The sequence below is a fragment of the Ranitomeya imitator genome, chromosome 6, assembly GCF_032444005.1.
Source record: "Ranitomeya imitator isolate aRanImi1 chromosome 6, aRanImi1.pri, whole genome shotgun sequence".
Taxonomy (NCBI): Eukaryota; Metazoa; Chordata; class Amphibia; order Anura; family Dendrobatidae; genus Ranitomeya; species Ranitomeya imitator.
This window is the reverse complement of record NC_091287.1, coordinates 242548368-242575425: the sequence shown is the minus strand read 5'-3', so window position 1 is coordinate 242575425 and position 27058 is coordinate 242548368. Positions and strand designations below refer to the sequence as shown.

Genomic DNA, 27058 nt, shown 5'->3' with positions numbered 1-27058 from the left:
CGGGGGTAAGGTCAGGGGATGACGTATATAGTTGTGTGTCGTCGGCATAAAGATGGTACTGAAAGCCAAATCTGCTGATGGTCTGTCCAATTGGGGCCGTGTAGAGAGAGAACAGAAGAGGGCCAAGGACTGAGCCCTGAGGTACCCCGACAGCGAGAGGAAGAGGAGATGAAGTGGAGCCAGAGAACAGAACACTGAAGGAGCGGTCAGAAAGGTAGGAGGAGAACCAGGAGAGAGCAGTGTCCTTAATGCCTAGTGACTGGAGCCTAGAGAGAAGGAGAGGGTGGTCAACAGTGTCAAAAGCTGCAGAAAGGTCGAGAAGAATGAGCAGAGAGTGGTCACCATTACGTTTTGCTGTCAGAAGGTCATTGGTCACTTTGATGAGTGCAGTTTCTGTCGAATGTAGGGGGCGGAAACCAGACTGTGAAGGGTCTAGGAGGGAGTGAGTGGAGAGGTAACGGGTAAGGCGGGAGTATATCAGGCGCTCCAAGAGTTTAGAGATGAAGGGGAGATTGGAGACCGGTCTGTAGTTGTTTGTGCAGGATGGGTCGAGGGTTGGTTTCTTTAGTAATGGAGTAATGATAGAGTGTTTGAAGGAGGAGGGGAAAATGCCAGAGGAGAGGGAGAGATTAAAGATTGTAGTTAGGTGACTTGTGACAACTGGAGAGAGAGACTGGAGATGTGAGGGAATGGGGTCGGTAATGCATGTAGTCGGACGAGAAGAGGAGAGGAGCTTGGAGACTTCTTCTTCTGTGATGGGATCGAATGTGGAGAGTGAGCCAGGGGCAATGAGGGGAGGGATGGGAGTCACTGAACTTAGTTGTTGGGAGCGGATTTCCTGACGGATATTGTCTATTTTCTCTATAAAGTGGGAGGCCAGGTCACCAGCACAAATATCTGTGATAGGGGCTTGTGCTTTTGGCCTCCATCACTTTTCACTTTGTTCCCCGAAGCCAGTGTCACCTGTAAAAAATATTAAAATAACAAACAATATACTCCCTGATCCGCAGAAATCCACGAGTGTCCCACGACGATCTCCCGTGGAGAACAGCAGCATCAGCTGATGTGACCGCTCTCTAGGGGCTCCAGGAATACAATGACGGGAGAAGGTATCCTTCCGCACTGTATTCCTCCGCCACTGTAAAAAATAGTCCTTAGTCTCACTTTTGGCATTGCTGTGTGAGAAAGGTCCCACGCAGCTTTTGCCATAAAGTGAGACCAGTGAACTAGAGTAACCTCTCAGTGCTGCACTGCAAGAGCTATTGTCTTCTGTCAGTGTGTCACTGAGGGTCCTATGGAGCAGTGACATCACCCGATGTTACTGTTCTATAGGGGAGATCGTCATGGGACACTCATTATTAATTGGACTGCGTCGGACAGGGAGTACACGGTTTATTATTTTACATTTTTTGCAGGCGCTGAAGTATGGTAAGTATGGTCAAATTAAGAATAATAAAATACTTTTTCTGGCTGTCTTTATTTTGTTTTTAACTCTTTCACTATTCTAGTATTAATATTGGATAGGCGTCTTATTAACGCCTCTCCATTATTAACCCGGCTTAATGTCACCTTACAATAGCATGGTGACATTAACCCCTTATTACCCCATATCCCACCGCTACTCGGGAGTGGGAAGAGAGGGGCTAAGTGCTGGAATTGGCGCATCTTACAAATGCGCCATTTCTGGGGCGGCTGCGGGCTGGTATTTGTAGCCGGGGGGGCCAATGGCCCCTCTCTAGGCTATAAATATCAGCCAACAGCTGTCTGCATAGCCTTTCTGGCTATAAAATATAGGGTGACCCCACGTAATTTTTTTTGGGGGGCCCCATATTTTAATAGCCAATAAAGGCTACGCAGACAGCTGCGGGCTGATATTCATAGCCTGGGAGGGGCCACGGGTATTAACCCCTTCCCAGGCTACAAATATTGGCCCTCGGCCATCGGCTTTCCCTCTCTGGTGCAGAAAATGGCGCGGGAGCCCACACCATTTTTTTCCCGTTTTTTTCTTTATGTTCATTAATCAACATCGGCCTATCTATGGATATATCTATCTATATATCTATAGATACATAGATGTTTCTATCCATATATCTATCTGGCTAATTTCACACATCAGGTTTTGCCGTCAGGCACAATCCGGCGAGTTTTTGAAAAAAAAGATCCTTTTTTTTCTGCTGGATCCGTTTTTTCTCATAGAGTTGTATTAGTGCTGGATTGCACCTGATGGCAACACATTTCATACCTTTTTTGCTGGATCCATCAAAAAAGCTGTTTACGCCAGACGGAAAACACATACAGAGGAACGGTTTTTCTGTCCGGCGAAAAACTTATGAAACTGAGATGTGAAATGATGAATCCGGCCTCCTAATACGTTTTTTCATGCATGTTTCCATTCAAATCATGTACATTTTCCATTTATTTATTTATTTCCAAATAAAGAGAGGGGCCATGGATATTGGCCCCCCCGGCTACAAATACCAGTCCGCAGTCGCCCCAGAAATGGCGCATCTGTAAGATGCGCCAATTCCGGCACGTAGCCCCTCTCTTCCCACTCCCGTGTAGCAGTGGGATATGGGGTAATCAGGGGTTAATGTCACCTTGCTATTGTAAGGTGACATTAAGCTGGGTTAATAATGGAGAGGCGTCAATAAGACGCCTATCCATTATTAATCCTAGAGTAGTGAAAGGGTTAAAAACAAAATAAAGACACAGCCAGAAAAAAGTATTTTATTATTCTTAATTTAACCATACTTACCCTACTTCAGTGCCTGCAAAAAAACGTAAAATAATAAACCGTATACTCCCTGTCCGACGCAGTTCAATTAATAACGACGATCTCCCCTATAGAACAGTGTGACATCGGGTGATGTCACTACTCTATAGGACCCTCAGTGACATACTGACAGGAGACAATGGCTCCTGCAATGCATCACTGAAAGGTTACTCTAGTTCACTGGTCTTACTTTATGGCAAAAGCTGCGCGGGAACTTTCTATGTAGTATGTATGTAGTATGTATGTTGTATGTATGTAGTATGTTGTATGTATGTAGTATGTATGTTGTATGTATGTTGTATGTTGTATGTATGTTGTATGTATGTATGTGGTATGTTGTATGCATGTTGTATGTATGTAGTATGTTGTATGTATGTAGCATGTATGTATGTAGTATGTATGTAGTATGTATGTTGTATGTATGTAGTTTGTTGTATGTATGATGTATGTATGTATGTAGTATATATGTGGTATGTAGTATGTATGTAGTATGTTGTATGTATGTAGTATGTATGTATGTATATAGTATGTATGTAGTGTGTATGTTGTATGTATGCAGTATGTTGTATGTATGTAGTATGTATGTTGTATGTAGTATGTATGTAGTATGTATGTAGTATGTATGTGGTATGTTGTATGTATGTTGCATGTATGTAGCATGCTGTATGTATGTATGTTGTATGTATGTATGTATGTAGCATGTATGTAGTATGTTGTATGTATGTATATAGTATGTATTATGTTGTATGTATGTAGTATGTATGTAGCATGCATGTAGTATGTATGTAAGTAGTATGTACTCCACACAATACTCGCAAAAATTTCCATAAACTTTTGGCCGAGAGAAAATAATTATATCTCTCCCAATATTTTTGCCCAAATCTCTGGGACAACCTAGGATACTCCCCAATATATATAAAACAAAGAAACGGAGTATATAGATGTATGTAGTATGTATGTATGTTGTATGTATGTATGTTGCATGTATGTTGTATGTATGTAGTATGTATGTTGTATGTATGTAGCATGTATGTATGTAATATGTAGTATGCATGTTGTATGCATGTATGTTGTATGTATGTAGTATGTATGTAGTATGTATGTAGTGTGTATGTTGTATGTATGTATGTATGTAGTATGTTGTATGTATGTTGTGTGTATGTAGTATTTTATATGTATGTAGTATGTATGTGGTATGTTGTATGTATGTAGTATGTTGTATGTATGTAGTATGTATGTATGTAGTATGTTGTATGTATGTAGTATGTATGTTGTAGGTATGTTGCATGTTGTATGTATGTAGTATGTTGTATGTATGTATGTAGTATGTATGTAGTATGTATGTATGTACAGTTAGGTCCATATATATTTGGACAGAGACAATTTTGGTTATAGACATTACCACAATTAATTTTATACAAAACAATTCAGATGCAGTTGAAGTTCAGACTTTCAGCTTTCATTTGAGGGTATCCACATTAAAATTGGATGAAGGGTTTAAGAGTTTCAGCTCCTTAACATGTGAAACCCTTTTTTTAAAGAGGCCAAAAGTAATTGGACAATTGTCTCCAAGGCTATTTCATGGACAGGTGTGGGCAATCCCTTCGTTATGTCATTCTCAATTAAGCAGATAAAAGGCCTAGAGTTGATTAGAGGTATGGTGCTTGCATTTGGAAGGTTTTGCTGAGAAGTAAACATGCGATCAAAGGAGCTCTCCATGCAGGTGAAACAAGCGATTCTTAAGCTGCGAAAACAGAAAAAAAACACCTGAAAAATTGGTACAATATTAGGAGTGGCACAATCTACAGTTTGGTACATCCTGAGAAAGAAAGAGAGCACTGGTGAACTCATCAATGCAAAAAGACCTGGGCGCCCATGGAAGACAACAGTGGTGGATGATCGCAGAATAATCTCCATGGTGAAGAGAAACCCCTTCACAACAGCCAACTAAGTGAACAACACTCTCCAGGAGGTCGGCGTATCAATATCCAGATCAACCATAAAGAGAAGACTGCATGAAAGTAAATACAGAGGGTTCACTGCACGGTGCAAGCCACTCATAAGCATCAAGAATAAAAAGTTTAGACTGGACTTAGCTAAAAAACATCTAAAAAAGCCAGCACAGTTCTGGAATAACATTCTTTGGACAGATGAAACTAAGATCAACCTCTACCAGAATGATGGAAAGAGAAAAATATGGCGAAGGCGTGGTACAGCTCATGATCCAAAGCATACCACATCATCTGTAAAACACGGCGGAGGCAGTGTGATGGCTTGGGCATGCATGGCTGCCAGTGGCACTGGGTCACTAGTGTTTATTGATGATGTGACACAGGACAGAATCAGCCGAATAAATTCTGAGGTATTCAGAGCCATACTGTGTGCTCAGATCCAGCCAAATGCAGCCAAACTGATTGGTCGTCATTTCATACTACAGATGGACAATGACCCAAAACATAAAACCAAAGCAACCCAGGAGTTTATTAAAGCAAAGAAGTCGAATATTCTTGAATGGCCAAGTCAGTCACCTGATCTCAACCCAATTGAGCATGCATTTCACTTGTAAAAGATTAAATTTCAGACAAAAAGGCCCACCAACAAACAGCAACTGAAAACCACCGCAGTGAAGGCCTGGCAGAGCATCAAAAAGGAGGAAACACAGCGTCTGGTGATGTCCATGAGTTCAAGACTTCACGCAGTCATTGCCCACAAAGGGATTTCAACCAAGTACTAGAAATGAACATTTTATTTAAAATTATTTAATCTGTCCAATTACTTTTGGTCCCTCTAAAAACAGGGCGGCACATGTTAAGGAGCTGAAACTCCTAAACCCTTCATCCAATTTTAATGTGGATACCCTCAAATGATAAAGGCTGAAAGTCTGAACTTCAACAACATCTGAATTGTTTTGTGTAAAATTAATTGTGGTAATGTCTATAACCAAAATTAGAAAAATGTTGCCTCTGTCCAAATATATGTGGATCTAACTGTAGTATGTATGTTGTATGTATGTAGTATGTATGTATGTATGTATGTAGTATGTATGTATGTAGTATGTATGTTGTATGCATGGTATATGTATGTAGTATGTATGTATGTATGTTGTATGCATGTTTTATGTATGTAGTATGTATGTAGTATGTATGTATGTAGTATGTTGTATGTATGTAGTATGTATGTAGTACGTTATATGTATGTATGTAGTATGTATGTTGTATGTATGTAACATGTATGTAGTATGTTGTATGTATGTTGTATGTATGTTGTATGTATGTAGTATGTATGTGTTATGTTGTATGTATGTAGTATGTTGTATGTATGTTGTATGTATGTAGTATGTATGTATGTAGTATGTATGTAGTGTGTATGTTGTATGTATGTGGTATGGTGTATGTATGTTGCATGTTGTATGTATGTAGTATATATGTTGTATGTATGTAATATGTATGTAGTATGTTGTATGTATGTAGTATGTATGCAGTATGTATGTAGTATGTTGTATGTATGCATGTAGTATGCATGTATGTAGTATGTATGTATGTAGTATGTATGTAGTATGTATGTTGCATGTATGTAGTATGTATGCTGTATGCATGTAGTATGTATGTATGTAGTATGTATGTAGTATGTGTGTTTTATGTATGTAGTATGTTGTATGTAGTATGTAGTATATATGTTTGTTTTTATTATATTCAACACATTAGCCGGATGATGGGACTACTACTGTCGCATCATTGGCTAATGTGTCAATCACTGTCATTGTAGCAGGCATAGCCCGATGGGACTTGTAGTCCCATCAGACGATGCCTGCACACACAAACAAAGACCCCCGAGAGGCCCACGCAGACCCCAGAGAGACCCGTACGGACCCCCGCAGGCCCGCACAGACCCCCGAGAGGCTCGCACAGACCCCCGAGAGGCCCATACAGACCCCTGGCAGGCCCGCATAGACCCCTGAGAGGCCCGTACAGACCCCCGGCAGGCCCGCACAGACCCCCAAGAAGCCCGCACAGACCCCTGAGAGGCCCGTACAGACCCCCGGTAGGCCCACACAGACCCCCGATGGTCACGCACAGACCCCGCCAGCACACACAGACACGCAGTCTCCGCTCACACACCACCCACACTCACTCCATCATGACATCATTTGAGCAGCCAATCACAGCCATGAAATTAGTTAATATGGCTAAAATGTCTAACAGGATGTGCCCACACTTCTTAGAATCCTCATTGGCTGAACAGAATAAAACTGGCTCATTACATTATGGGAACTTCCGATTCCACTATTCGATATTGTAAAAGTATTGGAACTCAGTATCGGAACTCCGATACCGCGAATATCGGCCGATACCCGATATTGCAGCATCGGAATGCTCAACACTACTGACGATTTTATTAAGCAATGTGAGGTTCGCATAAGGAAAGAAAAAAAAGGTCAGTAGGAGTAACACTCCAGTTCGTATTGTGTTTTTACGGTCCACAGGAGTTTTTTTTTTTCTGGTAATACCACATATCATGGTCCATTGATTTTCAGGTAATGGTGGATTGTGGTTCTGCACTTAATTTGATTGATCAACAATTCCTAGGCAAATATAAGTTCGATTCTGAACCATTGTCATCTCCTATTCCTGTTGTGGCTATTGATAACACTCCTCTGGAACATGGGTGTATTTCTCGAAAAGTTACCGGGTTCCCACTTATTGTGAATATGGAACATCAGGAGTGTATAGACTTTTTTGTCCTTGTTAAATTGCCTTGCCCAGTCGTCCTGGGTTTACCCTGGTTAAAAATACACAATCCTTTGCTGGACTGGTCGTCTAGTACTATAAGTGTTGTGAATTCTGTTGCCGGGCTCCCTCCTGTGGTCATGAATGGTACTTCGGCTGGTTCTGTCCATGGACTTCCTCTGGTGGGTGTTTCTGAGTTTCCTTCCTCAGGTGAAGAGGTTAATTCGTTAGCTGGCTGCTCTATTTAACTCCACTTAGATCTTTGCTCCATGTCACCTGTAAATGTTCCAGTATTGGTCTAGTTCACTCCTGGATCGTTCTTGTGACCTGTCTTCCCTGCAGAAGCTAAGTTCCAGCTTGTATTACTTTGGTTTGCTATTTTTCTGTCCAGCTCGCTATTTTTATTGTTGTCTTGCTTGCTGGAAGCTCTGGGACGCAGAGTAACCTTTCCTATCCTCGGTCTGTTCAGTAAGTCGGGCCTCACTTTGCTAAATCTATTTCATCTCTGTGTTTGTATTTTCATCTTTACTCACAGTCATTATATGTGGGGGGCTGCCTTTTCCTTTGGGGAATTTCTCTGAGGCAAGGTAGGCTTTATTTTTCTATCTTCAGGGCTAGCTAGTTTCTTAGGCTGTGCCGAGTTGCATAGGGAGCGTTAGGCGCAATCCACGGCTATTTCTAGTGTGTTTGATAGGTTTAGGGATTGCGGTCAGCAGAGTTCCCACGTCCCAGAGCTCGTCCTTATTATCAGAAACTATCAGGTCATTCCGTGTGCTCTTAACCACCAGGTCCATTATTGTCCTGACCACCAGGTCATAACACTTCTCTTATACCAAGGGGTAAGTCAAAGGCGAAGTCAGGTAACAGTCTGTGATTAGAACTCCAGGAAGGTAGTGGATCAAGAAAAAAGAGCAAGGCAAACAGATAGTCAAAGGCAATATCCAAAGTTGGGCAACAAAGGTCAAATACAGAAACCCAGAGAACAAAGCGAGAGCACACAAAATGAGCAAAGATACAACTGGCCCTAATTGTAGTCAGAAAGTCAGCTAAATAGCCAGGTAATCACGAGTCGTGCGGAGGGTCTTTTTGCGCCGTCTGCGTGGTCTTTTTGTAGGTTTTTGTGCTGACCGCAAAGTACCTTTCCTATCCTCGGTCTATTCAGTAAGTCAGGTCTCACTTTGCTAAATCTATTTCATCTCTGTGTTTGTATTTTCATCTTAACTCACAGTCATTATATGTGGGGGGCTGCTTTTCCTTTGGGGAATTTCTCTGAGGCAAGGTAGGCTTTATTTTTCTATCTTCAGGGCTAGCTAGCTCCATAGGCTGTGCCGAGTTGCATAGGGAGCGTTAGGCGCAATCCACGGCTATTTCTAGTGTGTTTGAAAGGATTAGGGATTGCGGTCAGCAGAGTTCCCACGTCCCAGAGCTCGTCCTTTATTATCAGAAACTATCAGGTCATTCCGTGTGCTCTTAACCACCAGGTCCATTATTGTCCTGACCACCAGGTCATAACAGAACAGGTGGCCCAAAGTACTAATGCATCTCAATAGAGGGATAAGAGAAGTTCTGAGACCATTTTTTTTTCTTTGCAGTGTGTTTTGTCTCTCTCTTCCCCTTTACCTCTGGGTGGTTCAGGACACTGGTGTAAACATGGACATTCAAGGTCTGTCCTCTTGGATGGATAATCTCACTACAAGGGTACAAAACATTCAAGATTTTGTGGTTCAGAATCCGATGTCAGAGCCTAGGATTCCAATTCCTGATTTGTTTTTTGGTGATAGATCTAAGTTCTTGAATTTCAAAAATAATTGTAAATTGTTTCTTGCCTTGAAACCTCGCTCCTCAGGTGACCCTGTTCAACAAGTAAAGATCATTATTTCTTTGTTACGTGGTGACCCTCAAGACTGGGCATTTTCCCTTGCGCCAGGAGATCCGGCATTGTGTGATGTTGATACGTTTTTCCTGGCGCTTGGATTGCTTTATGACGAACCTAATTCAGTGGATCAGGCAGAGAAAATCTTGCTGGCTCTGTGTCAGGGTCAGGATGAAGCGGAGATATATTGTCAGAAGTTTAGAAAGTGGTCTGTGCTCACTCAGTGGAATGAATGTGCCCTGGCAGCAATCTTCAGAAAGGGTCTCTCTGAAGCCCTTAAGGATGTCATGGTGGGGTTTCCCATGCCTGCTGGTCTGAATGAGTCTATGTCCTTGGCCATTCAGATCAATCGACGCTTGCGTGAGCGTAAAGCTGTGCACCATTTGGCGGTACTATCTGAGCATGGGCCTGAGCCTATGCAATGTGATAGGACTTTGACCAGAGCTGAACGGCAAGAACACAGACGTCGGAATGGGCTATGTTTTTACTGTGGTGATTCCACTTATGCTATCTCCGATTGTCCTAAGCGCACTAAGCGGTTCGCTAGGTCTGACACCATTGGTACAGTACAGTCTAAATTTCTATTGTCTGTTACTCTGATTTGCTCCATTTTCCCCATAGTTTGTAAGCTTGCGAGCAGGGCCCTCACTCCTCCTGGTATCTGTTTTGAACTGTATTTCTGTTATGCTGTAATGTCTATTGTCTGTACAAGTCCCCTCTATAATTTGTAAAGCGCTGCGGAATATGTTGGCGCTATATAAATAAAATTATTATTATTATTATTATTTGCTCTTTGTCATCCTATTCTGTTATGGCATTTGTGGATTCAGGCGCTGCCCTGAATTTGATGGACTTGGAGTATGCTAGGCGCTGTGGTTTCTTTCTTGGAGCCCTTGCAGTATCCTATTCCATTGAGAGGAATTGATGCTACGCCTTTGGCCAAGAATAAGCCTCAGTACTGGACCCAATTGACCATGTGCATGGCTCCTGCACATCAGGAGGATATCCGCTTTCTGGTGTTGCATAATCTGCATGATGTGGTCGTTTTGGAGTTGCCATGGCTACAGGTTCATAATCCAGTATTGGACTGGAAATCTATGTCTGTGTCCAGCTGGGGTTGCCAGGTGGTACATGGTGATGTTCCATTTTTGTCTATTTCGTCTTCCACTCCTTCTGAAGTTCCAGAGTTTTTGTCGGATTATCGGGATGTATTTGATGAGCCCAAAGCCAGTGCCCTACCTCCTCATAGGGATTGCGATTGGGCAATTAATTTGATTCCTGGTAGTAAGTTTCCTAAGGGCCGATTGTTCAATTTATCTGTGCCAGAACACGCCGCTATGCGGAGTTATATAAAGGAATCCTTGGAGAAAGGCCATATTCGCCCGTCGTCATCACCGTTAGGAGCAGGGTTCTTTTTTGTGGCCAAGAAGGATGGTTCTTTGAGACCTTGTATTGATTACCGCCTTCTTAATAAAATTACAGTCAAATTTCAGTATCCTTTGCCGTTGCTGTCTGATTTATTTGCTCGTATTAAAGGGGCTAGTTGGTTCACCAAGATAGATCTTCGAGGGGCGTATAATCTTGTGCGTATTAAACAAGGCGATGAATGGAAAACAGCATTTAAGACGCCCGAGGGCCATTTTGAGTACCTGGTTATGCCATTCGGGCTTTCCAATGCTCCATCAGTATTTCAGTCCTTTATGCATGATATCTTCCGAGAGTACCTGGATAAATTCCTGATTGTGTATTTGGATGATATTTTGGTCTTTTCGGATGATTGGGAGTCTCATGTGAAGCAGGTCAGAATGGTGTTCCAGGTCCTTCGTGCGAATTCCTTGTTTGTGAAGGGATCAAAGTGTCTCTTTGGAGTTCAGAAGGTTTCATTTTTGGGGTTCATTTTTTCCCCTTCTACTATCGAGATGGACCCTGTTAAAGTCCAAGCCGTTTACGATTGGACTCAGCCGACATCTGTGAAGAGCCTGCAAAAGTTCCTGGGCTTTGCTAATTTTTATCGGTGCTTCATCGCTAATTTTTCTACTGTTGCTAAACCGTTGACTGATTTGACCAAGAAGGGTGCTGATGTGGTCAATTGGTCTTCTGCAGCTGTAGAGGTTTTTCAGGAGTTGAAGCGTCGTTTTTCTTCTGCCCCTGTGTTGTGCCAGCCAGATGTTTCGCTTCCGTTTCAGGTTGAGGTTGATGCTTCTGAGATTGGAGCAGCGGCTGTTTTGTCGCAAAAAAGTTCTGATGGCTCGGTGATGAAGCCATGTGCTTTCTTTTCTAGAAAGTTTTCGCCTGCTGAGCGTAACTATAATGTTGGTAATCGTGAGTTGTTGGCCATGAAGTGGGCATTCGAGGAGTGGCGTCATTGGCTGGAAGGAGCCAAGCATCGCGTGGTGGTCTTGACAGATCACAAGAATTTGACTTATCTTGAGTCTGCCAAACGGTTGACTCCGAGACAGGCTCGATTGTCATTATTTTTCTTCCGTTTTGATTTTGTGGTTTCGTACCTTCCGGGCTCTAAGAATGTGAAGGCTGATGCCCTGTCAAGGAGTTTTGTGCCTGACTCTCCGGGTGTTCCTGAGCCGGCGGGTATTCTCAAAGAGGGGGTAATTTTGTCTGCCATCTCCCCTGATTTCTGGCGGGTGCTGCAAAAATTTCAGGCTGATAGACCTGACCATTGCCCAGCGGAGAAACTGTTTGTCCCTGATAGATGGACTAGTAGAGTTATCTCTGAGATTCATTGTTCAGTGTTGGCTGGGCATCCTGGAATCTTTGGTACCAGAGATTTGGTGGCTAGATCCTTCTGATGGCCGGCTTTGTCACGGGATGTGCGTTCTTTTGTGCAGTCCTGTGGGACTTGTGCTCGGGCTAAGCCCTGCTGTTCTCGTGCCAGTGGGTTGCTTTTGCCCTTGCCGGTCCCGAAGAGGCCCTGGACGCATATTTCTATGGATTTTATTTCGGATCTCCCCGTCTCTCAAAAGATGTCGGTCATTTGGGTGGTTTGTGACCGCTTTTCTAAGATGGTCCATTTGGTACCTTTGTCTAAATTGCCTTCCTCCTCTGATTTGGTGCCATTATTTTTCCAGCATGTGGTTCGTTTACATGGTTGTTGTGAATTCTGTGGCTGAGTTCACTTCTGTGGTCACAAGTGGTATTGCAGTCTCTGGGCTTCCTCCCTCAGGTGTTTTGGTGAGCTCGTTGGCTGCCTTGCTATTTAGCTCCACCTGAGTCTGTCTTCCTTGCTCCTTGTCAATGTTCCAGTGTTGGATCTGAGCTACTGCATCTTTCCTTGGGCCTGCTGCTCTGCTAGATAAGTGCTTCTAGTTTGTTTTCTGTTTTTTCTGTCCAGCTTGTTATTATCTTTTGCTGGAAGCTCTGAGAAGCAAAGGGGTGCACCGCCGTGCTGTTAGTTCGGCACGGTGGGTCTTTTTGCCCCTTTGCGTGGTTTTCGTTTTAGGGTTTTTTGTAGACTGCATAGTTCTCTTTGCTATCCTCGCTCTGTCTAGAATATCGGGCCTCACTTTGCTGAATCTATTTCATTCCTACGTTTGTCTTTTCATCTTGCTAACAGTCATTATATGTGGGGGCTGCCTATTCCTTTGGGGTATTTCTCTGAGGTAAGTCAGGCTTGTATTTCTATCTTCAGGCTAGTCAGCTCCTCAGGCAGTGCCGAGTTGCATAGGTAGTGGATAGGCGCAATCCACTGCTGCTTCCAGTTGTGTGAGGATAGATCAGGTACTGCAGTCTACAGAGGTTCCACGTCTCAGAGCTCGTCCTATTGTTTTGGGTTATTGCCAGATCTCTGTATGTGCGCTGATTACTGCACGCTGTGTTGCCTGATTGCCAGCCATAACAGTACAAGGAGCCATTCAATGATTTCCAATAGAGGGAAAAAAGAAATCCTGACATCATTTTTTTTTCTTAGCTCTGTCTTCAGTCTTTTTTTTCCCCTAGACATTAGAGTGCTTCAGGACACAGCTGTGGACATGGATATTCAGGCTCTGTGCTCCTCAATGGATAATCTCGTTGTAAATGTACAAAAGATTCAAGATACTATTGATCAGAAATCGATGCTAGAACCAAGAATTCCGATTCCTGATTTGTTTTTTGGTGACAGAACTAAGTTCCTGAGCTTCAGAAATAATTGTAAGCTATTTTTGGCCTTGAAACCTCATTCTTCTGGTAATCCTATTCAACAGGTTTTGATTATTATTTCTTTTTTGCGCGGCGACCCACAGGACTGGGCGTTTTCTCTTGCACCAGGAGATTCTGCATTGAGTAATGTTGATGCATTTTTCCAGGCGCTGGGATTGCTTTACGATGAGCCTAATTCAGTGGATCAAGCTGAGAAAAATCTGCTGGCTTTATGCCAGGGTCAGGATGATGTAGAAGTATATTGTCAGAAATTTAGAAAATGGTCAGTACTCACTCTGTGGAATGAATCTGCACTAGCGGCTTTGTTCAGAAAGGGTCTCTCTGAAGCTCTTAAGGATGTAATGGTGGGATTTCCTATGCCTGCTGGTTTGAATGAGTCTATGTCCTTGGCCATTCAGATCGGTCGTCGCTTGCGCGAGCGTAAATCTGTGCACCATCTGGCGGTATTGTCTGAGAGTAAACCTGAGCCTATGCAGTGCGACAGGACTATGACTAAAGTAGAACGGCACGAACACAGACGTCTGAACAGACTGTGTTTCTATTGTGGTGATTCTACTCATGCTATTTCTAATTGTCCTAAACGCACTAGGCGGTTCGATAGCTCTGCCGTTATTGGTACTGTACAGTCCAAATTCCTTTTGTCCATTACCTTAATGTGCTCTTTGTCATCATATTCTGTCATGGCGTTTGTGGATTCAGGCGCTGCCCTGAATCTGATGGATTTGGATTATGCTAAACGTTGTGGATTTTTCTTGGAGCCTTTGCGGTGTCCTATTCCGTTGAGAGGAATTGATGCTACACCTCTGGCCAAGAATAAGCCTCAGTACTGGGCCCAGCTGACCATGTGCATGGCTCCTGCACATCAGGAAGTTATTCGTTTTTTGGTACTGCATAATTTGCATGATGTGGTCGTGTTGGGGTTGCCATGGCTACAAACCCATAATCCAGTATTGGATTGGAACTCTATGTCAGTAACCAGCTGGGGTTGTCAGGGAGTACATGGTGATGTTCCATTTTTGTCTATTTCGTCATCCATTCCTTCTGACATCCCAGAGTTCTTGTCGGACTTTCAGGATGTATTTGAAGAGTCCAAGTCTGATGCCCTTCCTCCGCATAGGAATTGTGATTGTGCTATCGATTTGATTCCTGGTAGTAAATTCCCTAAGGGTCGTTTATTTAATTTGTCCGTACCTGAACACACCGCTATGCGCAGTTATGTGAAGGAGTCCCTGGAGAAGGGACATATTCGCCCATCGTCGTCACCATTGGGAGCAGGGTTCTTTTTTGTAGCCAAGAAGGATGGTTCGCTAAGACCGTGTATTGATTACCGCCTTCTTAATAAGATCACTGTTAAGTTTCAGTATCCCTTGCCATTGATTTCTGACTTGTTTGCTCGGATTAAGGGGGCTAGTTGGTTTACTAAGATTGATCTTCGTGGTGCGTATAATCTGGTGAGAATCAGGCAGGGAGATGAATGGAAAACGGCATTTAATACGCCCGAGGGTCATTTTGAGTATCTGGTGATGCCGTTCGGACTTGCCAATGCTCCATCTGTTTTTCAGTCTTTTATGCATGACATTTTCCGTGAGTATCTGGATAAATTCTTGATTGTTTACTTGGATGACATTTTGATCTTCTCAGATGATTGGGAGTCTCATGTGAAGCAAGTCAGAATGGTTTTCCAGGTACTGCGTGCTAATTCCTTGTTCGTGAAGGGATCAAAGTGTCTCTTCGGTGTGCAGAAAGTTTCATTTTTGGGGTTCATCTTTTCCCCTTCTACTATCGAGATGGATCCGGTTAAGGTTCAGGCCATCCAGGATTGGACTCAGCCGACATCTCTAAAAAGTTTGCAGAAATTCCTGGGCTTTGCTAATTTTTATCGTCGCTTCATCTGTAATTTTTCTAGCATTGCCAGACCATTGACCGATTTGACCAAGAAGGGTGCTGATTTGGTTAATTGGTCTTCTGCTGCCGTGGAAGCTTTTCAGGAGTTGAAGCGTCGTTTTTGCTGTGCCCCTGTGTTGTGTCAACCTGATGTTTCTCTTCCGTTCCAGGTCGAGGTTGATGCTTCTGAGATTGGTGCAGGGGCGGTTTTGTCACAGAGAGGTTCTGGTTGCTCAGTGTTCAAACCATGTGCTTTCTTTTCCAGGAAATTTTCTGCTGCTGAGCGTAATTATGATGTGGGCAACCGAGAGTTGCTGGCCATGAAGTGGGCATTCGAGGAGTGGCGTCATTGGCTTGAGGGTGCTAAGCATCGCGTGGTGGTTTTGACTGATCATAAGAACCTTACTTATCTTGAGTCTGCTAAGCGCTTGAATCCTAGACAGGCCCGTTGGTCGTTGTTTTTTGCTCGTTTTGATTTTGTGATTTCATACCTTCCGGGCTCTAAAAATGTGAAGGCGGATGCTCTGTCTAGGAGTTTTGTGCCCGACTCTCCGGGGTTATCTGAGCCGGCGAGTATCCTCAAGGAAGGAGTCATTGTGTCTGCCATCTCCCCTGATTTGCGGAGAGTGTTGCAGAAATTTCAGGCTAATAAACCTGATCGTTGTCCGGCCGAGAAACTGTTCGTCCCTGATAGGTGGACTAGTAAAGTTATCTCTGAACTTCATTGTTCGGTGCTGGCCGGTCATCCAGGAATCTTTGGTACCAGGGAGTTGGTTGCTAGATCCTTCTGGTGGCCATCTCTGTCACGGGATGTGCGTGCTTTTGTGCAGTCCTGTGGAATTTGTGCTAGGGCTAAGCCCTGCTGTTCACGTGCCAGTGGGTTGCTTTTGCCCTTGCCGGTCCCGAAGAGGCCTTGGACACATATTTCGATGGATTTCATTTCTGACCTTCCCGTTTCTCAAAAGATGTCTGTCATTTGGGTGGTCTGTGATCGCTTTTCTAAAATGGTCCATCTGGTGCCCTTGGTTAAATTGCCTTCCTCCTCTGATTTGGTGCCTTTGTTCTTCCAGCATGTGGTTCGTTTACATGGCATTCCTGAGAATATTGTTTCTGACAGAGGTTCCCAGTTTGTCTCGAGGTTCTGGCGAGCCTTTTGTGGTAGGATGGGCATTGACCTATCTTTTTCCTCGGCCTTCCATCCTCAGACTAATGGCCAGACCGAACGAACCAATCAGACCTTGGAAACATATCTGAGATGTTTTGTTTCCGCTGACCAGGATGATTGGGTGTCATTTTTGCCGTTGGCTGAGTTCGCCCTTAATAATCGGGCCAGCTCGGCTACCTTGGTCTCTCCATTTTTCTGCAATTCTGGGTTCCATCCTCGTTTCTCTTCAGGACAGGTTGAGTCTTCGGACTGTCCTGGTGTGGATAATGTGGTGGACAGGTTGCAGCAGATCTGGACTCAGGTAGTGGACAATTTGACCTTGTCCCAGGAGAAGGCTCAGCTTTTCGCTAATCGCAGACGCCGTGTGGGACCCCGACTTTGTGTTGGGGATCTGGTTTGGTTATCTTCTCGTCATATACCTATGAAGGTTTCCTCTCCTAAATTTAAACCTCGTTTTATTGGTCCGTATAGGATTTCTGAGATTCTCAATCCGGTGTCTTTTCGTCTGACCCTCCCAGACTCCTTTTCCATACATAATGTATTCCATAGGTCGTTGTTGAGGAGATACGTGGCACCTATGGTTCCATCTGTGGAGCCTCCTGCCCCTGTTTTGGTGGAGGGGGAATTGGAGTATATTGTGGAGAAGATTTTGGATTCTCGTGTCTCTAGACGGAAACTCCAGTATCTGGTCAAATGGAAGGGTTATGCTCAGGAAGATAATTCCTGGGTTTTTGCCTCTGATGTCCATGCCCCAGATCTTGTTCGTGCCTTTCATGTGGCTCATCCTGGTCGGCCTGGGGGTTCTGGTGAGGGTTCGGTGACCCCTCCTCAAGGGGGGGGTACTGTTGTGAATTCTGTGGCTGAGTTCACTTCTGTGGTCACAAGTGGTATTGCAGTCTCTGGGCTTCCTCCCTCAGGTGTTTTGGTGAGCTCGTTGGCTGCCTTGCTATTTAGCTCCACCTGAGTCTGTCTTCCTTGCTCCTTGTCAATGTTCCAGTGTTGGATCTGAGCTACTGCATCTTTCCTTGGGCCTGCTGCTCTGCTAGATAAGTGCTTCTAGTTTGTTTTCTGTTTTTTCTGTCCAGCTTGTTATTATCTTTTGCTGGAAGCTCTGAGAAGCAAAGGGGTGCACCGCCGTGCTGTTAGTTCGGCACGGTGGGTCTTTTTGCCCCTTTGCGTGGTTTTCGTTTTAGGGTTTTTTGTAGACTGCATAGTTCTCTTTGCTATCCTCGCTCTGTCTAGAATATCGGGCCTCACTTTGCTGAATCTATTTCATTCCTACGTTTGTCTTTTCATCTTGCTAACAGTCATTATATGTGGGGGCTGCCTATTCCTTTGGGGTATTTCTCTGAGGTAAGTCAGGCTTGTATTTCTATCTTCAGGCTAGTCAGCTCCTCAGGCAGTGCCGAGTTGCATAGGTAGTGGATAGGCGCAATCCACTGCTGCTTCCAGTTGTGTGAGGATAGATCAGGTACTGCAGTCTACAGAGGTTCCACGTCTCAGAGCTCGTCCTATTGTTTTGGGTTATTGCCAGATCTCTGTATGTGCGCTGATTACTGCACGCTGTGTTGCCTGATTGCCAGCCATAACACATGGTATCCCGGAGAACATCGTTTCTGACAGAGGTTCCCAGTTTCTTTCGAAGTTTTGGCGATCCTTTTGTGCTAGGATGGGCATTGATTTGTCTTTCTCCTCGGCTTTCCATCCTCAGACAAATGGCCAAACCGAACGAACTAATCAAACTTTGGAAACATATCTGAGATGCTTTGTTTCTGCTGATCAGGATGATTGGGTGTCCTTTTTGCCGTTGGCTGAGTTCGCCCTTAATAATCGGGCCAGCTCGGCTACTTTGGTTTCGCCGTTTTTCTGCAATTCTGGTTTCCATCCTCGTTTCTCTTCAGGGCAGGTTGAGTCTTCGGACTGTCCTGGTTTGGATACTGTGGTGGATAGGTTGCAGCAGATTTGGACTCATGTGGTGGACAATTTGACATTGTCCCAGGAGAAGGCTCACAGCCGGCGCTGTGTGGGTCCCCGACTTCGTGTTGGGGATTTGGTTTGCTTGTCGTCTCGTTATGTTCCTATGAAGGTTTCCTCTCCTAAGTTTAAGCCTCGTTTCATTGGTCCGTATAAGATTTCTGAGGTTATCAATCATGTGTCATTTCGTTTGGCCCTTCTTGCTTCTTTTGCCATCCATAATGTGTTCCATAGGTCGTTATTGCGGAGATACGTGGCGCCTGTGGTTCCATCCGTTGATCCTCCTGCCCCGGTGTTGGTTGAGGAGGAGTTGGAGTATGTGGTGGAGAAGATTTTAGATTCTCGTGTTTCGAGACGGAAACTCCAGTACCTGGTCAAGTGGAAGGGTTATGGTCAGGAAGATAATTCCTGGGATTTTGCCTCTGATGTTTATGCTGCCGATCTGGTTCGTGCCTTTCATTTGGCTCATCCTGGTCGGCCTGGGGGCTCTGGTGAGGGTTCGGTGACCCCTCCTCAAGGGGGGGGGGGGTACTGTTGTGAATTCTGTTGTCGGGCTCCCTCCTGTGGTCATGAATGGTACTTTGGCTGGTTCTGTCCATGGACTTCCTCTGGTGGGTGTTTCTGAGTTTCACAGGTGAAGAGGTTAATTCGTTAGCTGCTGCTCTATTTAACTCCACTTAGATCTTTGCTCCATGCCACCTGTCAATGTTCCAGTATTGGTCTGTTCACTCCTGGATCGTTCTTGTGACCTGTCTTCCCATCAGAAGCTTAGTTCCAGCTTGTATTTCTTTGGTTTGCTATTTTTCTGTCCAGCTTGCTATTTAATTTGTTGTCTTGCTTGCTGGAAGCTCTGGGACGCAGAGTAACCTTTCCTATCCTCGGTCTGTTCAGTAAGTCGGGCCTCACTTTGCTAAATCTATTTCATCTCTGTGTTTGTATTTTCATCTTTACTCACAGTCATTATATGTGGGGGGCTGCCTTTTCCTTTGGGGAATTTCTCTGAGGCAAGGTAGGCTTTATTTTTCTATCTTCAGGGCTAGCTAGTTTCTTAGGCTGTGCCGAGTTGCATAGGGAGTGTTAGGCGAAATCCACGGCTATTTCTAGTGTGTTTGATAGGTTTAGGGATTGCGGTCAGCAAAGTTCCCACGTCCCAGAGCTCGTCCTTATTATCAGTAACTATCAGGTCATTCCGTGTGCTCTTAACCACCAGGTCCATTATTGTCCTGACCACCAGGTCATAACACTTCTCTTATACCAAGGGGTAAGTCAAAGGCGAAGTCAGGTAACAGTCTGTGATTAGAACTCCAGGAAGGTAGTGGATCAAGAGAAAAGAGCAAGGCAAACAGATAGTCAAAGGCAATATCCAAAGTTGGGCAACAAAGGTCAAATACAGAAACCCAGAGAACAAAGCGAGAGCACACAAAATGAGCAATGATACAACTGGCACTAATTGTAGTCAGAAAGTCAGCTAAATAGCCAGGTAATCACTCGAATAGCAGACACATGGAGGAAGTCCCAGCACTCTCCAGGCCTGATTAGACGAATGAACTGTCACTCAACACACTGACAGCTTAGCATGCCCTAGCCTCTGAAAAAATGACTGAGCTGTCCATCACCATACTGATAGCTCAGCATGCCCCTGTCCTAGATCAGATGGCTGAACTGTCACTCACTGCTTCCTGACATACCAATAAAATGGAGTCGAGGCAAGCCAGCCCCCTGACTAATTTTCATCTGTGTGCTTATTTGATATACCATCTTTCTCTTTTATCCTCGCTATGTTGTCCTATACTATCACGGCTTTTCTCACATAAGAGCTGTGTAGGAGCGCAGAACTAGTATGTGCTCTGTCATGGCTGGTTCTGGGCTTCCTCTTCACTTTTTTACAGCTCTGATCTGACATTTCTTGCTCCCTCCCTGATTACACTACACTACCTTCACGCTCCTTGCTGACAAGGAATGTACAGTATATGTTTGTACAATGGAGATACATCAGTGGACTTAATAACATTTGCTGTATCAACATGAAATTTGCTAAAACAAAAATAGACAAGTAGAATGCAGTGTCACACTATTTATTATCCTATATTTTCACTCACCTGGATTATTTCTCTGGCTGCTATGTGAATTTGATTTACGCGTCCTGTCCATTGTTACTTGTTGGTGTTTTCACACTTGAAAACTGTTAGGAAAAGTTAACACTAAAGGTCAAACACTAGATAAATTAATTGAAATTTTGTTTTCAACTTTTTATTGATTGTAATTTGTTTAGATATGATTCTGAAATTTAAATTAGGGAACACACATATAAACACAGTAAAATTTCAGTAACGTTCCTATGGATTCAACTGAATGGGCGCCACTCTTGTAATGTACATTGCATATGTTAAATTTACATTTTTGTTGCTAATGTTAAAAGTGTTGTTGAGGCTCCTTACAATATGTCATTGGTGAAAGTAATTGCCACAACTTTGAACAGTGTGTAGTGACTGTTCTCGGGTACTGCAGCTTAGTTCCCATTGAAGTGAATATGTTCTGAGCTGCAGTACCCAAGAATGGCCATTACATAAGATAGATAATAATTATCTAAATCCTGGACAACCTTTAGTAAGATATTACACATTTTGTATAACAAACATCTACTGAGAACCATGATGATAATCATTGCTCTCTATGAGCCAAGGTGTGAAGCCACACTTTAAAAAGTCAAATAAACAAATGAAACGTTCAGAAATATTTTTAAAAATAGTAATTAAAAATAATCTATTTTTACCTTATACTATATTTACTAAATAAAAAGACTCCAAAAATTACACATAATTAGTTTTGCAGGCCAAAGGTTGAGAAGGGCAAATTAGGTGCAAGAATATTATACCTTCTACGTGAGTGCTGTGATCTATTCAGTTACTATCCATATCTGTAATTATTGGTAGCGTACATTTCTGGAATAACTTATTGTGAATTTGATGGGCGGCAAAGAATCTCCCCTTTGCACCCGTGCTACAGCCAAATTGGTGCAGATGGTCAAGACTGGCATTTAAGCCCCAACTGTCACAATACTTTTGCACAACTTCCAAGTCCTGGATGCTGATAGAGTTGAAAACAATGATGGGAGAGGGAGCATCAGCTGACACTTCCTCTCTGCGTCTGAGCTCTGTGATATCGAAGCACAGAGGGCACAATGACATCATTATTGCGCACCCTCTGTTTTATACTGCAGAGTTTCAGAAGATCACCCTCTGCTTCGCCAACGGCGCTCCCCCACCTACCTACCACGGTAGACAGCGGAGACAGCAAATGGGCATGGTGCGGACCGTGGGCCACTGTTTACAGCCCCCCCCCCCAGCTGTTTCGGTCCACGGGCCTGACTGAGACAGCCAGGGGGTCGGATGTGGCTGGCGGGCCACACTTTGCCCAGGTCTGCTCTAGCACATAACAATCCAACACCTCAATATGCATGACCCTCACCTGAAGCCGCAAGTCTCGGACGACTTGAGTAAAGTGCCCCTGTCTCAAGGGGCGGAGTCAATGGCAATTATGGGTATGGGTCTGGACAGGGTATATGGGATGAGGCCTTGGACCTGAACGAACCTAACGTCAATCAAATGAAACCCTGCCCCACTGTCCAGAAATGCAGACACGTCCACTTTAATTCCAGGCACGTGGATTATGGCTGGTAGGAAAAACTGCGTCCTACCCACAGAAGTATACCTGGGTCTAACCTCCCCGCAATCCGGGCCATCAAGTCCTTCCGGCAGTTGTTTACTATGTGGTGGGGAAGGACATGTGCACACAAAATGGCCATTTTTACATACCCCCCCCTTACACCAGACCACAGTCAATCCACCAGAGTGGGATGCCTCACCCACCCGCATGGGTTCCACAGTAGGTTCAGTACTGACCTCCTTTGACCACGGACCTCCTGAAACAAGAGGTGATTCCCTATGTCTCTGTAGAAGACAGCAATCAACTCGGATCGCCAGATACATGGCTGCCTCAAGGGTGACAGGAGTCTCATACAGAGCTAAGGTATCCTTCACCCTTGCTGTAAGCCCCTTACAGAACAGACTATAGAGTGTGGGGTCATTGTACTTCGTATCCGTGGCCCACCTCTGGAATTCCGGTCTCCTTGTTGAAGTTGGCGCAGTGTGGACTCGGCTAAGGAGATGTGATTGGTGTCATCATATATAAAGCCCAGTGCCAGAAAAAATCCCTCCATCATCTGGAGCGACTGAGAGTCAGATGGGAGAGAAAATGCCCACACTTGCAGGTTTCCCTGGAGGAGCGAGATTACTATCCCAACACGTTGCTCCTCTGTACCTGAGGAAACCGGACGTAGCCTGAAGTACAGTTTACAGGTCTCCCGGAACACCGTAAACTTGTCATGCCCCCCAGAGAACCTGTCAGGCAATGCAATCTCGGGCTCTACTATGGTTTGCTTGGGAGATGGGAGTCCCCCACCATATGTATCAGTGTGCAGCAAAACCACCATGTGTAAATCCGCTACGTCCAGACTGAGCTGCAGCAGTTGCCCTGTCAGAGCAGTGATTGGATCTATAATGGATCAAAATAATGGTTACAGTCATAGCACATGTCATGACACAGCTGTCGGGTGACCCAGGATAAGGGACTCCTTCACTGTCCCTAACACTAGGGGACACCCTAGCTCACCTTCTCCCCAGGATACCTCAGATGGCGAAGCTGGGGGCTCCACCCTTGCCTTATCTCCTGAGTTAGCCCTCCATCTGTTCTCTTCCCCCACCCAGTGAAGAGGGACGCTACTGTTCACAGTAGTACAACAACCCGACAAACAAGGCACCAAACAAGGGTTAATGGAAAACTCCAGGCATACAAAATATTCACTCACATGTAACAGAGGAATACACCGGGGTGTGAAGGTAGAGGAATAAGACAAAATAGAGAAGGGTAAGGAATTACCACGCATACAAACCAAGCAACAGTCACTAATAACTCCTTCAACTCTCCTTCTCATATGTACTCTTCTCCCACCGTTAGCCATGCAGGAAATGCTTGCTCTGTCAAGGATTAGTAACAGAGCCCAGATTATAAAGGGGAAGGGAGTGGCTAACTGAGCTCAGCTGTGAACACAGGGATTACCGACATGGCCAATTAACCCTCATTCTGCCAGAAGAAATAAACACATTTAAAATGAAGAAGCACTTCTTCTCATCGCCGATGTAGGAGCAATCAGATGCTGCGGTCTTCTGGCTCCACACTGTCGCGGTAACCCCGTGACATCGGGATGTCATTCTATTCAAATGTCCTAATGCAGCTAAAGGACAAATATAATCCTCAGGCAGATTCGGGGCAATATTTTAACTCTTTTAATTTGCATACCCTGTTTTAATAGAACATATTAATCCCATAGTCTGTACACTGTAGTCAAGATTAAGAAGTGTTCACAAAAACGTTTAAAAAATGAATCTTTATTATAAACAGCTCTAAAATACATATAAATACATATAAACAAGGTGCCTCAAACCAAACACATATACAAAAAAGGTCAGCTAGAGCAAGACATGTATATATACACAGGAGAATATCTATGTGATATGCAATGCATGGGGTGTTGGCTTGCTAGAATGCATTCATGGGCTATTGTAGTAATTCAATGGCACACAGTTGCTGCCCTTTATTTGCACAGGAAGAAGCACTCGCGAAACGCGCGTCGAGGTTAGGAGGTTCAGCATGACACTAGGCAGAGTATACTTGGAGCGGCACAGACCCAGGTAATATATGTATGGCATGGGGCTTTAGATTTTTTCTATAACCGCAATATATTTGTGATATACTGATGGCACCTTGTGATGTGGTTTAACACGCAGTTACATAGTCCTGATATTGTGCAAGCCCTGTCTCATTGTCTAATATAGACTGTATCTTTTCATGCATATGCACCTTGACACAGCTGGTTAAATATTTCCATGCTACACCAACAATATCACCCTTTTCATTGCATAGCAGTAAGATTGTATCTTCTTATGTATGTGCACTTTGACACAGCAAGTTAATATATGCATGCTAAACCCATAATATAGGTTTAGAGCACATGGTTTTAATAGGTGACAATGTGGATCAGTCTTTCCATATGAACATATGAATATGAATGTACTTGTGCAAATAAAGGGCAGCATCTGTGTGACATTGAATTACTAAAATAGCCCATGAATGCATTCTAGCAAGCCATCAACCCATGCATTTGCATGTCACATAAATATTGTCCTGTGTATGTAGGTGTCATGCTCTAGCTGACCTTTTTTGTATATGTGGTTGGTTTGAGGCACCTTGTTTATTTTTTATATATGTATTTATATGTATGTTAGAGCTGTTTATAATAAAGATATTCGTTTTTTTAAACGTTTTTGTGAACACTTCTTAATTTGACTATAGTGTAGTGTGTATAGTGGACTATGGGATTAGTATGTTCTATTATTATGTGAGGTGTTGCCCATTCCTTGCCTAGGGAAAATGGGCTTGGGTAGTATGTATACTGTCTTTTAGTGGATTTAATAAAAATAATTTTTTATGGTTTAATAGAGAGGGATCTGTTTGGGGTTCTCCCCAAATTTAAGAAACAATAAGTTATTTATTCTTCCAAAACCATTTTTGGTCCTTATCTTTTGGTTTAATTGTGGAATTGCAGTTTTTTTTACAATTTCACCGCACTTGGAATTTTTTTCCTGTTTTCCAGTACACAATATGGTAAAACGAATGGTGTTGTTCAACAGTACAACTCTTCCTGCTAAAAACAAGTCCTCACACGGCCATATTGACAAAAAAAAGTTATGGCTCTGGAAAGGCAGGGACCAAAAAATAAACGCAAAAACAGAAAACCCCAAGGTCGTGAAGGGGTTAAGGTGGAAGGCCACTCGGCCTCTTCAGTCACTTCAAGGTCGCGCTACCCCTTATCCCTTAGTCTGCTTTGTTGTAGTTCACCCTCAACAGCAGCACTGCTCACAGACACTTCCTAGTTAATCATGAAGTTGTCTCCATCTGCCTAAGTACGGGAAGTAGTCTCTTTCCCTTTCACTAAACCCTTCCACCTATGGGCTAGTCCCAAACATTAACTCCTAGCTTAAGGCAGCGTCGTTATCTAACTGCAGTCACTACTTTATCCTACCTATCATACAGTATGTCCTAAGTAGTGTTAAGCGATACCTTCCGATATTCAAAAGTATCGGTATTGGATTGGATCGGCCGATACCGGCAAAATATCGGATCTCGCCGATACCGATACCCGATACCAATACAAGTCAATGGGAGAAAAATATCGGAATTGAAATAAACCCTTTATTTCCTTGTAGCCTAATTCCACATGAAGGAAAACAACTAAGAATAACGTATAATGTATCGGAGGAGGTGGAGGGGACATTAAAGGCATAGAGGTTTAGCCGATTCAAATGGAATAGCAGGAATTATAAATTTTTTAAGACGTTCGGAGTTACAAAGATTTTGACTATGTTTAGATTTGTTAGATTTTGTCAGATATTTATGTTTCTCTACTTCCATGCTCTGCACCTTTTTTTTACTTCTACCACACCTTCTTCTTCATCATCCTCAGCAGCAGCATCTTTTTCATCAACTTCTTCTCCATCTTATTCATCTTCTTCACCTTCTTCCTATTATTCTTTTTTTTAAAAAATCTTCATATTCTTCTCATTCAACTCTTCTTCTTCTTCTTCTTCATATTCAACTTCATAATCTCCTTCATATTCTTCTTCTTCATCAAAATCTTATGTGTGACAGGCATTCCTGTAGTTGTTATCTATCAAAGTTTGAAGATTACACCTTCCGTTCTGCCTGTCACAAAAGATTTAAAACTGGATTTGTCCGCGTTCAGTTTGGCCTGCAGCAGCAGGTTTTATCCAGGGGCACCATGAGGAGGAACGGACTCACCCCCATACACTGCTTAGTCTTCTTCTGCTTATAATTTATATAATATCTTTTGCTGTGATTTTTAGTCTTATGCTTAATGTTCTGCTTTTTGTTCTGCAGCTTCTTGTTCTTTTACTTTTTGGTCTTCAGGGTCGTCATGCTTAGGCTCTTGAACTTGGAACTGTAGCAGGAGGTACAAGAAGGCCGAGGAACTGCCGAGAACCAGCTGACGGTACTGGAACCCAGATGGCTACCCGAAGGTAGAAGAGCCAATAGCTCGACCGAGGACCAGTTGACGGTGCTGGAACCCGGTTACTAAGCAGGAGGTACCCGTGTCTGAAAGCACTACCAAGGACCACCTGACGTTGGTGGAACTCGGATACCCAGAAGGAGGCACCTAAGCCAAAGACTCTGCCCGGAACCAGCTGACGGTACTGGAACCAGGATGGGGAGCAGAAGGTACAAGAGCAAAAGACACTGTCGAGAACCAGCTGACGGTACTGGAACCCCAGATGGCTACCCGAAGGTAGAAGAGCCAATGGCATGACCGAGGACCAGCTGACGGTGCTGGAACCCGGTAACTAAGCAGGAGGTACCCGTGCTACAAAGCA

The 27058-nt window shown here is 43.8% G+C and overlaps 1 protein-coding gene across 1 annotated transcript in view; it reads right to left on the bottom strand.

Annotated features, from left to right (window-relative positions):
* LOC138642404 (NFX1-type zinc finger-containing protein 1-like) overlaps positions 1-27058 on the bottom strand; it is a 418979-nt gene that overhangs the window by 367846 nt on the left and 24075 nt on the right. The window contains exon 2 of the mRNA XM_069730530.1: positions 20651-20733. Coding sequence (XP_069586631.1) covers positions 20651-20702 — 52 coding nt within the window. The 5' untranslated portion in view covers positions 20703-20733. The remainder of the gene's footprint in view (positions 1-20650; positions 20734-27058) is intronic.